This window comes from Phyllobates terribilis, unplaced genomic scaffold, assembly GCF_046119375.1.
Source record: "Phyllobates terribilis strain yellow unplaced genomic scaffold, ASM4611937v1 Scaffold_10__3_contigs__length_209671492, whole genome shotgun sequence".
NCBI classification, from domain to species: domain Eukaryota; kingdom Metazoa; phylum Chordata; class Amphibia; order Anura; family Dendrobatidae; genus Phyllobates; species Phyllobates terribilis.
In genome coordinates, this window is record NW_027362770.1 from 133722338 (window position 1) to 133738685 (window position 16348).

General features: G+C 51.0%; 1 protein-coding gene across 1 annotated transcript in view; it reads left to right on the forward strand.

Annotated features, from left to right (window-relative positions):
- Window positions 1-306: 306 nt before the first annotated feature.
- GPX3 (glutathione peroxidase 3) overlaps window positions 307-16348 on the forward strand; it is a 43019-nt gene continuing 26977 nt past the window's right edge. Inside the window, exon 1 of the mRNA XM_073649813.1 lies at window positions 307-505. Coding sequence (XP_073505914.1) covers window positions 422-505 — 84 coding nt within the window. The 5' untranslated portion in view covers window positions 307-421. The remainder of the gene's footprint in view (window positions 506-16348) is intronic.

Sequence of the window (16348 nt, forward strand, 5' to 3'; positions counted from 1 at the left end):
GTATATGTATGTATGTGTATATATATATATGTGTGTGAGTTTTTATATGTGTATATGAGACTGTGTGTTTGTGTATGTGTGTGTATATATATATATATATATATATATATATATATATATATGTGTTTTTGAGTCTATGCGTATATGAATGTGTATATATGTGTATGGTATGTGTATTTGTGCACATCTGTAACGATCATTCATGTAGATGTAGAGTATTTCTGCCTGTGACATCGCAGGGTTAACAGGTTCTCCGTCCCTTCTTCCTGCCCTCCTATTGGCTGCCACTAGCTCAGCCTTGAGTGTTATATTGTGTGATCCCTGGAATGTGTCATTAGTCCTGAGTGCAGAGAAGAGCTCTGCTGCCAGCTGTGACCACAGACAAACACCTCTGCTGCTGGGGCCGCTGCGCTCCCCCAAGATGGGGGCGAAATTTGGCTTGTCGTGGCTTCTGCCATGCGTCCTGGCCGCTCTCGTCCAGGCACATAAGGACAGCGATCAGTCGGTAAGGATTTCCAATTCTCTTTATTTTATTATTGAACGACCATTGTATGTAATGATGTAGGAGAGCTGGGTTTGTCACTTAGTTTCATTAATTGTTTTACTGTTGTGCTGTTCTCACACATCTGACATTCCCGGTCCAATTACTGCTCGTGATTTTTGGACCGACCGAAACTCAACAGCCTCATACCCTGTGAATGTCGGCCTTGTATGTGGTTTACCATAGGACTTATGTCACGTTCACATGTTCAGTATTTGGTCAGTATTTTACATCAGTATTTGTAAGCCAAAACATGGAGTGGAACAATCAGAGGAAAAGTATAATAGAAACACATCACCATTTCTGTATTTATCACCCTCTCTACTGTTATTAGCTTACAAATACTGATGTAAAATACTGACCAAATACTGAACGTGTGAACGTGGCCTAATACATAATCTTACATCACGAGTATCAGGTAAATGGCATATTCATCTCTGCTATATCTGCAGTTGGTACCGTCTGAAGAAGGCAGCTCTCCTTTGTGCAGTAGTACATACATGATACTATAGACATTAGCTTTTAACGTTAATTTTGTTGCTATAGTTCACAAATATTATCAATAGAGATTTAAAGGGGTTGTCTAGTCAAACACCATCTCTTTAAGAATAGGCCCGATGGTGCAGCCAAAACTCCGCCTACCGCAATGGTCAAAATCCCCCCACAGGTTATTAACGGTTGTCTGAGGAATTTTCTGCCATGCTGAATGCACTTGGGCAAATCATCAAGATCCACTGCTGGCAGCGGCCTTTACAATTTCCATCCAATGACGTCCCATATGTGCTTGAGACCAATACGGAGACGTTGCAGACCTTGGTAGTACATTTAGGCCACTCATACTGTTCACTGTAGCACGAGCAATGAGTGACCTAGTGTTGTCGTGTTAAGAAATGGCTCCTGGTGGCCATTGGAATGTATGACTGTCCATGGATGGACGAGGTCTGCGACGATCAGAGGGGGTTCCAAATGGGACTACATGGTATCTACATGCCCGAATGGGACATAAGTAAAGGAACTGTCGAAATGTGACATCTCACAGAGGTTGCGTATAGTCAGCCATCATGGAGAAGATACACGTGGCACCGCCAGAGAGATCCACAAATCGTTCCAATCTACCGATCCTTCTATTTACACCCCCCCCCCCACTTCGTACACCATGTAATAAGTTTGATAAAGTTATGAATCACTGTTGTGCGGAAACTGATGACAGAGCCATTCTGAGGAAACGACAGAGACTGGACGATCTTACTGTAATTTGTAGATGAGTAAAGTATCAATGGAAAATGCTAGTGACATCACATTCCATCACTCAATGATGACTCTCGGGTCTCATCTCGGGTTTGAAACATGCAAAATGCATTCAACAAAGACATTAAAGGGGATCTGTCACCAGATTTCACAATGCAGAGAGTACACATTATTAAACATATAGTTTAGACCTGATGAGGTTGGTGTACTTACTTCAATAAAAAAAAAAAACACAATTTAGAATAGTTGAATATTAACATTTATCTCCCTGATATTAAAACGAGAGCTAGGACTCGGCGCGCAAAAATGCTCATTTTAACATCAGGATTATGAAGCAATTCTGTCAAGGGATTTTCAAAGTAAGTACATAGGCCTCATCAGGTCTAAGATCTATTTAATAAGGTATATGGTTTGGTGACGATACGCTTTAGATCTTTACCAACCCTTCATGTTGAAAAGGCTGGAATACAGAGCGTGAACAAGAGCTGGACCTTTACGCGCCAGGAATATGATGTGAACCAGGATTGCCATATTGCTAAAAACCGGCCTAGCAGTGTACCAAGGACTGTATGGCAGCTCATTGGAAATAGATGTCTGGTGGCTTAATCAGAGCAGGGTAATTTTTGCATGGGACTGCCCTCCTACATTAAAGGGGTTGTCCAGGACTTTAACATTGAAGGCCTATGTGGCACCCCAGGGGTCTGGTTTCCACAGTAATGCAATGTTATGTCTGAGAGCAGGTGGGAGGTCTCTTGGTCAGGAATCCTATGCATGCCACACCTCCTGCCCAGTCCTGGGAGGGGAAGGACTTCCCCTATATAAACCTGGGGCTGAGGCAGGGTTAGGGAGTTAAGAGGGAGAGTTCAGCCAGGAGGGCTGACAGGGAGCTGTGGCTCCGGCTGGGCCCAGCTCCTGGGCCATGCCAGAAGTAGAGACAGAGAAGAGAAGCAGTTATGGGAAAAGAACAACAGGAGCTCTGTGGGAGCAGTGTTACAAGGAGTCAGGGGCTGGCAGCTGCAGAGCTCGCCCTGACTGAGAAGTTATCACCGGACCCGGCGTCCGAGGCTGTGGGGACTAAATCTTACCCAGCAGCAGAAACCGACCGGCAGGGGATTTCAGGTCCTCTGGCCCAGAAACCCGAAGGCACGGTCACACGCGTGGGACCAGCACCGCCGTCGTGGAGCGGAAGCTACTAGAAGGCCCCGAGTCACCGGCCATACGGGTGAGCACCACACGGTACACTCAGGGACGTGGGCTACTTTTACCCGCCTCTAGCAAGGTAGCCAGAAGAGTACAGTTAGTTGGGGAGGCCTACAACTCCGCCTGGCCAGGGGAGATCCCATCTGCTCAAGGACTGACCAGGCCCCGATTGCTAGCAAGTACTCCGGGAGGGTCTATCTTTGTCACCAGTAAAGACCCTGAACTACACCGCATCGTCTGAGTGGTTCCTGCTACCCCCATCATCCACGTCGGCTGCCCTGAGGCCATACCCCTCCCGTTGGGGGTTATACCATCCACGCTGCACCATCCTTCCACCGGCCTCAGCGGTCTGCCCTGCAGCGGCAGCTCCATAGCTGCATTCAACGGGTGGCGTAGTCATCCACCATCCACTGCTAATAGACTGCCACTTAGTCTGACTCCCTGGGCACGGACCGGGTCACCGCCACGAGACTACTACCCCCCATCTGATCCGGCTCCGGGTAGGCTCCCGCGTGCGCAACGCTGCGCGACTCAGGCCCAGGGGCGCGTCACCTATCCTTAGGAAAGGTCATCACTGTCTGATCAGTGGGGGAGCGACACTGGACACCTCGCCGATCAGCTGTTCCTGGTGTCGGCAGCGGCTGGAAATGCACAGCTCCATCAACGGAATGGTGGCCGCGGCCAGGTAGTGCACATCCACCCCCTAATGTCACCCAATTAATTCATATTCAACACACATGCGGCTTTTTCCATGCGCCCTGAATGTTTGGTAATATGTTCTTCTGTGCGCAAAGGCTGTTAGATTTCTCGGCAGCACATGTGCTATTGATGTGCTGCCGAGGATCATGATTTTTTTTTCAACCAAGCTTCACCTGACAAAGGAGCATTTTGCTCGTTCACTGGGTGAGTGGCCGCCTGTTTACATTGCACAATTATTTGGAAATGAGCGTCCAGATGATTAACCGCAGAGAGTTGGCATGTGCTTGACATGAGGCGCTGTATTATTTGCACATTGTGCATCAACACTGAGACCAGAAAAACATGGCCTCGCTGTCTCTGTCTATTTTTATGCTTAAAAAAAAAATCACCCTCTGTAACTGGTTAAATCTGGAAAAACAGGACGACCCGATGACCACAGGCCACTTGTCTTGACACAGCGGTCTCTGGAGCTTTCTGCTAGGATCAGCACGTCGTTCTCTGTAGCATTTGTCTCCTCCGCACAAGGCCGGGGGTGGCTCTTTCTGTTCACAAATCCCTCAATACATTTTTTCCAGTTAATTGCTTTTTCCCGGGTGTTCTAATCATTATTATTATCGTTCTCTGAAAGGGTGCTGCCTCAATTCTTCACGCCGTCGCTAGTTATAATTTACTGTTGGCAGTCAGCATTCATTTTCCACGCTGCTTAAAAGGAACCAGCCCTTGTTTTGGTCCCACCTATCCGATGATATTCCTGCACCCAGGGCCGAGTGTACAGTGTCGGATAAGACATAGTTTAAGGATAGAGTTAATGTTTGGGACTAGCCCATAGTGGGAGGGGATTAGTGTTAGGGCAAGTGACTCCTTTCTGTAGATCAGGGGTGGGGAAACCTTTTTCTGTCAGGGGTAATTTGGATATTTATTCCATCATTTGGGGGCAGCATGAAATTATCAACTTGATATTTACCCTGCTATATTTGGTCAAACAATTAGCTCGCTGCTAATGTGATGACTGGAGCTGCTTTTCTTTGGTGCAGCTGTGATGTTAGATGGTAAATACTATTCAAAACTGATTTTCCAGATTTGGGTCGGTCTGGAGCGCAGGCGACTCTTTGGCGATAAATTTTGAAAAGAACTTGCAGCATTACATGTACATCACAGGAGGGGCTGGTGGCATATACATCACAGGAGGAGATGGTGGCATATATACATCATAGGAGGGGCTGGTGGCATATACATCACAGGAGGGGCTGGTGGCATATACATCACAGGAGGAGCTGGTGGCATATATACATCATAGGAGGGGCTGGTGGCATATACATCACAGGAGGGGCTGGTGGCATATACATCACAGGAGGGGCTGGTGGCATATATACATCATAGGAGGGGCTGGTGGCATATACATCACAGGAGGGGCTGGTGGCATATACATCACAGGAGGAGCTGGTGGCATATATAGATCATAGGAGGGGCTGGTGGCATATACATCACAGGAGGGGCTGGTGGCATATACATCACAGGAGGGGCTGGTGGCATATACATCACAGGAGGAGCTGGTGGCATATACATCACAGGAGGGGCTGGTGGCATATACATCACAGGAGGAGCTGGTGGCATATATACATCATAGGAGGGGCTGGTGGCATATATACATCACAGGAGGGGCTGGTGGCATATACATCACAGGAGGAGCTGGTGGCATATACATCACAGGAGGGGCTGGTGGCATATACATCACAGGAGGAGCTGGTGGCATATACATCACAGGAGGGGCTGGTGGCATATACATCACAGGAGGAGCTGGTGGCATATATATGTAGCACCCTGAGGATTCGGCTGCTACAGGGGTATTACACCTCAAGCCAGAGGTGTGGTATTCCACTCCCGGGTAAGGATGGAGTGTGGAACTGAGCTTAGTAGGCTGCATGCACTACATACATCCCATTTCCGGGGGACAGAACTACGGTACTCCCACCAGTATATGTGCAGGTACGACAGCGTCTGTCCCTGGCTGGAGTGGGAGGGGGGTGGAACATCCCAGTAGTGTAGGGGCAGATAGGGGGAGTAGTCTGGGTAAAGCTAGGAGCCCATTGGGTGCTGGTCACCTGGGTTCACACATAGAGGGAGTATATAAGGTGGGCACCATCTTAGAATAGGGTCTTTGGTAGAGTTCAGCCTGAGGAGGAGCAGAGCAGAGGAGCTCAGCCAGGAGGGCTGACAGGGAGCTGTGGCTCCGGCTGGGCCCAGCTCCAGGGCCAGGCCTGAAGTGAAGAGAGAGGAGGAAGAAAGGCCCAGAGAAGCAGAGACAGAGGGAACCCTAAGATCCCAGAATTAAGCCAAAAGGGTGAAGGGTTGGCAGAAAAGGGCACCGGATCCCAAGCTGGCAGAGGCAGAAGTAACCCTTAACCAGGAACCGGAGGTCGTGGTCAAGTTTTGCCACGACCCTCACCATATCCACCAGGAAGGCACACCACGAGTAGGGCCAGGGAAGCCAGAGAAGGTTCAACCACTAAGAGGCCCGAGGGAGCCGGACAAAGGTGGATCCCTGGTGGGGACGGCCAGGAGAAAGAGAGTGAGAGGGAAGCTCAGGACCACGCTCCGGACTGCTTGGGGGTTGGCCGAGTCCAGGACCTGGTGGACGCAGCACGGCTCGGGTGGTCACTCAAGGCCAGAGTGACTAAAGCAACATCAGTGAGTAAAAACCCCGAAACTGCATCTCACGTCTCTGACTCTCCTTCCTGCATCATCACAACCCCCATCATCCACACCTGCTGCCCTGAGGCCATACCCCTCCCGTTGGGGGTTATACCATCACTGCTGCACATATACCACCGGCCTCAGCGGACTGCTCTGCAGCGGCGGCTTCAAAGCCGCACTCAACGGGTGGCGTAGTCGACACTTAACAACATCTACAAAGACTGCCACACACCTAGTTTGACACCCTGGGCACGGACCGGGTCACCGCCACAAGGACTACTACCCCCATCGAGATCCGGCTCCGGGTATCCCTTGAACATGGCCCAGGGGGTGCGTCAACTTTTGGCGTAGTCGGCAGGATAACGTGCCCGCAACCACCGGGTACTGCGTGCCTGAAGAAAAGTTCGCATTTACCTCAAAAAGAAGTCTCCCGCCAATTCCGGAGGGTCCCCGCAATCGGACGCCATCTCGGATCGGTTCCCGCCATTTGCCCGTCATCTGCAGTCTTTTCCCGCCATCTGCAGTGTTTCCCGCCACTGGGAAGCGATTCCCGCCATCTAAGAAGATTTCCCGCCCTGGCAGAGCGGACGCCATTATGGGCGTGCCAGAGGGTGACAAGAGACCACCTCCCATCGTGGGCCAGGACCAAGAATGGCGCCAAAAACGAAGACCGCCCCCACCTGCAGAGACTGCAATGATTGAGATGTCCGTCAGCGTGGGGGTCTGCCCCTGGAACTGACGATCACCAAGTTACCCCAGGACCGCCCTCAGTATGGGCGTATACAGAACAAAAGAGAGAAGATGGGAGCAGCTTGGAGGAGTCTAGAGAGAACACACCCGGAGATGGAGGGAGAGTCAGGCAGCACCGACCCTGTGGTCAGGAGCCTGTTGCAGGCCGCCACTCCAGAAGGCCTGCTGGAGATCCTGGCGCAGCTCCCCGGAGATCGGGAGCGTGCACAGACCGCGCTGGAGGGCCTCGCACGGAAGATGGCCCGGGTACAGCAGGAAGCGCTGGCGGAGTGGAGCAAGGAGATGGCCCAGCAAGCTGGAACCCGCCAGCGAAGCACGCCACCCACGACAAGGAGCATGTCCGCCTCTGAGGAAGGTGCAGGAGGGACGACGGCCGGAGACGACGCCGCGGAGGGAGTTGAAGAAAAGGGAGCAGGTAATGGGGACGACAACACCCCGTGCCCGATGGTCGCAAGCCTGCCCCAGCTCCCCGTCGCAGAGCCCGAGACCCCACTCACCACTCACGTTGCACCGTCACCGCTCCCGACTAGGCCTCAAACAGAAGCCGCGGCCACGCCCCCTGTGACGTCACGCGCCTCAACCCTGAGCGCGGCCAAGCAGGAGACGCCACCGGCCTGGTCGCAAGGCCGAGTGCCCCCGGGCGCCGCAGTACCAACAGCGCCCTCTACCTCCACTGAGCCACCGGCCTGGTCGCAAGGCCAAGTACCCCCGGGCGCCGCCGTCTTCACAGCGCCCTCTACCTCCATCATGCCACCGGCCTGGTCGCAAGGCCTGGTAGACCCGGGCGCCGCAGCCTTTAAAGCGCCCTTTGTATTCAGACTACCTTCGGCCTGGACGCAAGGCCAGGAGCCCCTGGGCGCCGCAAACACCACAGCGCCCTCTGCCTCCACAGCACCCCGTCTGGGCGAAGACCGCTCCGCACAAAACACCACCCAGGACGGGCTGCTCTTCGTGTGGCCACCTGAATATATTCACCCTCGATTCCGGAGGGAACGGCCTCTGGATGAGCCTCTAATTCCGGCTCCTGCGCCCGCCAAACTCGATCCGCTTCCGTTGGAGGACGCCCAATTTGAGTGGGACCCTACCGGTGAGGACCTGATGGGATTCACCGAGGAGACCCGGGCAGCCGCAGCCCAGCGTACAGAGTGCTGCCGGCAACAATTGGAGGTTTTTGCTAAGGAGCGACGAGAGAGGCGGGTCCGCGAGGAGCAGCTCCAAGTCCAGAGCGCCGAGCAAAAGCGCCGGGCCCGCAGAAACCCCCGTACTGCCCACGGTCCCCGTGCCAGCGGGACTGTAATAAAATTCCAAATGGAGCACGGGTGGGGTTTTATACGGGACCACAGAACCCCCGGCGACGTCTTTGTCACCCGCAGAGACGTAGAAAGCCATCTGCCGGAGGGACACAGAGGTCGTGACCTTTACCTGGGAGATGAGGTCACCTTCACCCGGCACCAGTGTGCCAAAGGACCCTATGCCCTTCATGTACATCGCCTGACTGAGGAGGAGCTGCGGTGTGAGGAGGAACAAGAGGACCCGGACGGGTCTGAAGATTACCCTCAGGCAGGAGCAGGAGGACGTCGCCACTGATGTACAGTAGGATCACTGTAAATAGTTACCCGTGAAGGTACAATAACTGTTGCCAGTAAGATATAGTCCCTGTTGGGACCAGTGAACTGTTCCAGTGTGTCCCATCTCCCCACAGGCTGAGGACTGTGAGCAGCCATCCCTTTTCCCCACTGGCCGAGGACTGAGAGCGGCCATATCCCTTGTAAATAGTTGCGCTTTCTAAGGCGCCCCCTACTGGTTTTATAGGAAACTGTTTTTTCCAGAAGAGACTGTTGCACTTTACCCGGTCACAAGTTGCACCATGGCCGGAGGAACAAGAATGTTTATAATGAAAAGTTTTATATGAAGAGTTTATTGCTGCTGATAATATATATAGTGTTTTATATGTTTATGATGTTTTAAAAAAAATTGTATGTTTTTGGAATGTTTATTCTTTTACAGCCCGAGGACGTGCTGTGATTTACCAGGGGGGAATGTAGCACCCTGAGGATTCGGCTGCTACAGGGGTATTACACCTCAAGCCAGAGGTGTGGTATTCCACTCCCGGGTAAGGATGGAGTGTGGAACTGAGCTTAGTAGGCTGCATGCACTACATACATCCCATTTCCGGGGGACAGAACTACGGTACTCCCACCAGTATATGTGCAGGTACGACAGCGTCTGTCCCTGGCTGGAGTGGGAGGGGGGTGGAACATCCCAGTAGTGTAGGGGCAGATAGGGGGAGTAGTCTGGGTAAAGCTAGGAGCCCATTGGGTGCTGGTCACCTGGGTTCACACATAGAGGGAGTATATAAGGTGGGCACCATCTTAGAATAGGGTCTTTGGTAGAGTTCAGCCTGAGGAGGAGCAGAGCAGAGGAGCTCAGCCAGGAGGGCTGACAGGGAGCTGTGGCTCCGGCTGGGCCCAGCTCCAGGGCCAGGCCTGAAGTGAAGAGAGAGGAGGAAGAAAGGCCCAGAGAAGCAGAGACAGAGGGAACCCTAAGATCCCAGAATTAAGCCAAAAGGGTGAAGGGTTGGCAGAAAAGGGCACCGGATCCCAAGCTGGCAGAGGCAAAAGTAACCCTTAACCAGGAACCGGAGGTCGTGGTCAAGTTTTGCCACGACCCTCACCATATCCACCAGGAAGGCACACCACGAGTAGGGCCAGGGAAGCCAGAGAAGGTTCAACCACTAAGAGGCCCGAGGGAGCCGGACAAAGGTGGATCCCTGGTGGGGACGGCCAGGAGAAAGAGAGTGAGAGGGAAGCTCAGGACCACGCTCCGGACTGCTTGGGGGTTGGCCGAGTCCAGGACCTGGTGGACGCAGCACGGCTCGGGTGGTCACTCAAGGCCAGAGTGACTAAAGCAACATCAGTGAGTAAAAACCCCGAAACTGCATCTCACGTCTCTGACTCTCCTTCCTGCATCATCCCAACCCCCATCATCCACACCTGCTGCCCTGAGGCCATACCCCTCCCGTTGGGGGTTATACCATCACTGCTGCACATATACCACCGGCCTCAGCGGACTGCTCTGCAGCGGCGGCTTCAAAGCCGCACTCAACGGGTGGCGTAGTCGACACTTAACAACATCTACAAAGACTGCCACACACCTAGTTTGACACCCTGGGCACGGACCAGGTCACCGCCACAAGGACTACTACCCCCATCGAGATCCGGCTCCGGGTATCCCTTGAACATGGCCCAGGGGGTGCGTCATATACATCATAGGAGGGGCTGGTGGCATATACATCACAGGAGGGGCTGGTGGCATATATACATCATAGGAGGGGCTGGTGGCATATACATCACAGGAGGGGCTGGTGGCATATATACATCACAGGAGGAGCTGGTGGCATATACATCACAGGAGGGGCTGGGGGCATACATACATCACAGGAGGGGCTGGTGGCATATACATCACAGGACGGGCTGGTGGCATATACATCACAGGAGGGGCTGGTGGCATATACATTACAGGAGGGGCTGGTGGCATATATACATCACAGGAGGGGCTGGTGGCATATACATCACAGGAGGGGCTGGTGGCATATATACATCACAGGAGGAGCTGGTGGCATATATACATCACTGGAGGGGCTGGTGGCATATATACATCACAGGAGGGGCTCGGGCATATATACATCACAGGAGGGGCTGGTGGCATATATACATCATAGGAGGGGCTGGTGGCATATATACATCACAGGAGGAGCTGGTGGCATATATACATCACTGGAGGGGCTGGGGCATATATACATCACAGGAGGGGCTAGTGGCATTTATACATCACAGGAGGAGCTGGGGCATATATATATCACAGGAGGAGCTGGTGGCATATATACATCACTGGAGGGGCTGGGGCATACAGTGCCTACAAGTAGTATTCAACCCCCTGCAGATTTAGCTGGTTGACACATGCGGAATTAACTTGGCATTGTGACATTTGTACTGTAGATCAGCCTGGAAGTGGGAAATGCACTGCAGCAAATTTTTTTTTTAAATTTTTTAATTTTTTTTTTAAAAACGTTAAAAGTTAATTCAGAGTGTCATTTATTATTCAACCCCTCAAACCACAAGAATTCTGTTTGGTCCCCCTAAAGTATTAAGAAGTAGTTCAGGCACCAAGAATAATGAGCTTCACATGTGTGGATTAAAGATCTCTTTTGCCAGCCTTTTCTGACTATTTAAGACCCTCCCCAAACTTGTGAACAGCACTCAGACATGGTCAACATGGGAAAGACAAAGGAGCATTCCAAGGCCATCAGAGACAAGATCGTGGAGGGTCACAAGGCTGGCAAGGGGTACAAAACCCTTTCCAAGGAGTTGGGCCTACCTGTCTCCACTGTTGGGAGCATCATCCGTAAGTGGAAGGCTTATGGAACTACTGTTAGCCTTCCATGGCCTGGACAGCCTTTGAAAGTGTCCTCCCGTGCCAAGGCCAGGCTTGTCCGAAGAGTCAAGGGTAACCCAAGGACAACAAGGAAGGAGCTCCGGGAAGATCTCATGGCAGTGGGGACATTGGTTTCAGTCAATACCATAAGTAACGTACTCCACCGCAATGGTCTCCGTTCCAGACGAGCCTGTATGGTACCTTTACTTTCAAAGCGTAATGTCAAGGCTCGTCTACAGTTTGCTCATGATCACTTGGAGGACTCTGAGACAGACTGGTTCAAGGTTCTATGGTCTGATGAGACCAAGATCGAGATCTTTGGTGCCAACCAGACACGTGACGTTTGGAGACTGGATGGCACTGCATACGACCCCAAGAATACCATCCCTACAGTCAAGCATGGTGGTGGCAGCATCATGCTGTGGGGCTGTTTCTCAGCCAAGGGGCCTGGCCATCTGGTCCGCATCCATGGGAAGATGGATAGCACGGCCTACCTGGAGATTTTGGCCAAGAACCTCCGCTCCTCCATCAAGGATCTTAAGATGGGTCGTAATTTCATCTTCCAACAAGACAACGACCCAAAGCACACAGCCAAGAAAACCAAGGCCTGGTTCAAGAGGGAAAAAGTCAAGGTGTTGGAGTGGCCTAGTCAGTCTCCTGACCTTAACCCAATTGAAAACTTGTGGAAGGAGCTCAAGAATAAAGTCCACATGAGACACCCAAAGAACCTAGATAACTTGGAGAAGATCTGCATGGAGGAGTGGGCCAAGATAACTCCACAGACCTGTGCCGGCCTGATCAGGTCTTATAAAAGACGATTATTAGCTGTAATTGAAAACAAGGGTTATTCCACAAAATATTAAACATAGGGGTTGAATAATAATTGACCCACACTTTTATGTTTAAAATTTAATAAAATTCAACTGAGCAACATAACTTTTTGGTTTGTAAGATTTATGCTTCTGTTCATAAAACCTACTCTCGAATGCAGTTTGAAGGCTCTAACTTATTTGCATCTTATCAAACCAGCTAAATCTGCAGGGGGTTGAATACTACTTGTAGGCACTGTATATATATATATATATATATATATATATATATATATATATATATATATATATATATATATATATATATATATATATATATATATATATATATATATATATATACATACACACAGTACAGACCAAAAGTTTGGACACACCTCATTTAAAGATTTTTCTGTATTTTCATGACTATGAAAATTGTACATTCACACTGAAGGCATCAAAACTATGAATTATCACATGTGGAATTATATACTTAACAAAAAAGTGTGAAACAACTGAAAATATGTCTTATATTCTAGGTTCTTCAAAGTAGCCACCTTTTGCTTTGATGACTGCTTTGCACACTCTTGGCATTCTCTTGATGAGCTTCAAGAGGTAGTCACCGGAAATAGTCTTCCAACAATCTTGAAGGAGTTCCCAGAGATGCTTAGCACTTGTTGGCCCTTTTGCCTTCACTCTGCGGTCCAGCTCACCACAAACCATCTCGATTGGGTTCAGGTCTGGTGACTGTGGAGGCCAGGTCATCTGGCATAGCACCCCATCACTCTCCTTCTTGGTCAAATAGTCCTTACACAGCCTGGAGGTGTGTTTGGGCTCATTGTCCTGTTGAAAAATAAATGATGGTCCAACTAAACGCAAACATGATGGAATAGCATGCTGCTGCAAGATGCTGTGGTAGCCATGCTGGTTCAGTATGCCTTCAATTTTGAATAAATCCCCAACAGTGTCACCAGCAAAGCACCCCCACACCATCACACCTCCTCCTCCATGCTTCACGGTGGGAACCAGGCATGTAGAGTCCATCCGTTCACCTTTTCTGCATCGCACAAAGACACGGTGGTTGGAACCAAAGATCTCAAATTTGGACTCATCAGACCAAAGCACAGATTTCCACTGGTCTAATGTCCATTCCTTGTGTTCTTTAGCCCAAACAAGTCTCTTCTGCTTGTTGCCTGTCCTTAGCAGTGGTTTCCTAGCAGCTATTTTACCATGAAGGCCAGATGCACAAAGTCTCCTCTTAACAGTTGTTGAAGAGATGTGTCTGTAAGTAGAACTCTGTGTGGCATTGACCTGGTCTCTAATCTGAGCTGCTGTTAACCTGCGATTTCTGAGGCTGGTGACTCTGATAAACTTATCCTCAGAAGCAGAGGTGACTCTTGGTCTTCCTTTCCTGGGGCGGTCTTCATGTGAGCCAGTTTCTTTGTAGCGCTTGATGGTTTTTGCAACTGCACTTGGGGACACTTTCAAAGTTTTCCCAATTTTTCGGACTAACTGACCTTCATTTCTTAAAGTAATGATGGCCACTCGGTTTTCTTTACTTAGCTGCTTTTTTCTTGCCATAATACAAATTCTAACAGTCTATTCAGTAGGACTATCAGCTGTGTATCCACCAGACTTCTGCACAACACAACTGATGGTTCCATCCCCATTTATAAGGCAAGAAATCCCACTTATTAAACCAGACAGGGCACACCTGTGAAGTGAAAACCATTTCCGGTGACTACCTCTTGAAGCTCATCAAGAGAATGCCAAGAGTGTGCAAAGCAGTCATCAAAGCAAAAGGTGGCTACTTTGAAGTGTAACACGGGTACTTTAGATGCAGCGACACAGAAACACAGAGCAGCCAATGCAGGGTTAATAAACAGGGGAAGTTTATGATAACAGGGTCAATGTCCACGCAGGGAGTAACAGGGGAAAATATGGGGGAAAACAAGGGAAGTAGCAAGTAAAAGTCTTTAACTGACAGTTCACAGTTTAACTAGGTATAGCAGAGTCGAACCGGTTGTAAACGACAGTTTTTACACTTAGATGACTCTCTTCCTCCACAAGGCAGTTGCCAGCTGATGCCGGTGTTGATTTCTTCGGGCTTCCCCGCCCAAACAATGCTCCGTCTTCTGGGGGCAGCGGGCGGTCTCCGGTTTTACCCACTGAGCCCCTAGTCCATGACCTCACGTTATCGGGTTCCACAGACCCTGCGTCTCTTCTCTCTCTAGTCGGCTTGACTCTTCCGGTCCACTGCACTCGGCTCTTGCTTCCAGTACTGGAGCCAGGAGCCTGGACCCTCTCACACTGCTCTCCTGAGTGGGACTCTGCTCTCCCCTTCCCGCGCAAAAGTCCTCATCTCACCCTCTCTCTAGCCACGCCACCAGTTTTCCGGTCACCTGACCTCCCAGCTCTCCCTCTGGACACGACCCCAGCTTCCAGTCACCTGACTCCTGTGCTGGAAGTCTGTCTTCCCCCTGCAACCAGAAGTATGGCCCCAGCAGTTCCGGATCCCTTGTTCTGAAAGTACTTACACCCCGGTCTTCCCTCTTACACCCCTGCTCTCCTTTAACTCGCCATTCCACGGGCGAGAGTTCCTTCACCAAACGTTCACATTCTTGGACTTCCTCGACAATACGGTACCATATGAATTGATCTTGTTCGTAACGGTGAGGAGGCACTCCTGCTGCTGTTCGTTCTGACCGGCGTAACTCAGTTTGACCGATGGGGGGTGCAGACTCACTCGGATTCTCAATCTCCGCCTGCCCGGTGGCTTCAACCGAGATTGTTCCCTCGCCGCCTGCACTGGGGACTGCAGGTAATCGAGTGCTGGGGCTCGGAGGTAGAAACAACAATTCTTCTTCGTCCACATCGTGGCTTGGGGCAACTGTGACAGGACCCTCTCTAGAAGCAGGTGATTCTTCTCCATCCTCGTCATCTTTAGACAGACAGGGTCACAGCATACTATGATGAACCATTCTGGTAGGGGCTCCTTCCGCCCCCTCAGGTTGAACTTCATACACTTCACTCGGTGCGGGGTCCGTTCCCACCGCCTACTCAATTTGCCCCGGGGCCACCTGTCCCGAACCAACACCCGCTCCCCGGGCCTCAGAGCTGTCCCTCGAAGAGACAATGTCTCATGATGTTTGAGCTCCTGAAACTTTTGTTGTACCAACCGTCGGAGGGTCTGCAGTCGATGCCGATGTTCCCAGAGCCAGGAAGACATCCCCGTCCATGTGTAGTCCCCCTCGGGGTCCAGCTCTAACTCGGTAATCTCTCGCTCCTTTCGCCCGAACAGCAAGGTATAAGGAGTGAACCCCGTCGTACTATTCACTCGGTTGTTGTAGACCCACACCAGCTCAGCCACAAACTCAGGCCATCGTACCTTCCGATCTTCCTCCAACGTGCGGAGCATTTGGATATATACATCAGAGGAGGGGCTGGGGACATATATACATCACTGGAGGGGCTGGGGAAAATACAGCACAGGAGACATGTTACGGGTCCGGGTGGTGGAACCTCTGTGCTGCGGTGCCAGGAGGGACCAGAGGGGCGTGACTAAGTACTTACTTGGCCTGACCAAGGTCGCACGGCGGCTCAGTCGACTCCGTGAACCAGGGAGGGACCGAGCAGGGGGACCAAGTGCCACTCTGGGACCGACCTTGTATGAGAGCAGGTGACTCCCACGGGTCAGATGGCAGGAACAGACCGGTAAAGCGGATAAGCAGGCTAATTCGGCAGATAGGCAGACCTGTGCTCCGGGTAGACAGGCTGGCGGGCACAACGGGTAACTGGCAGGTGCTTCCAGGTAAGCAGGCTGTAGACAGACTGTCGGGCTGAATTGTAGTCAGACTGGTGGGCTGGACTGAATAACAGACTGGCGGACAGGACTGTCTTACAGAGGGACCTGAGGGCTGAAGCAAGTAAGAATACAGAGCAACAACCTTGCACGGGCATCTCCATATTG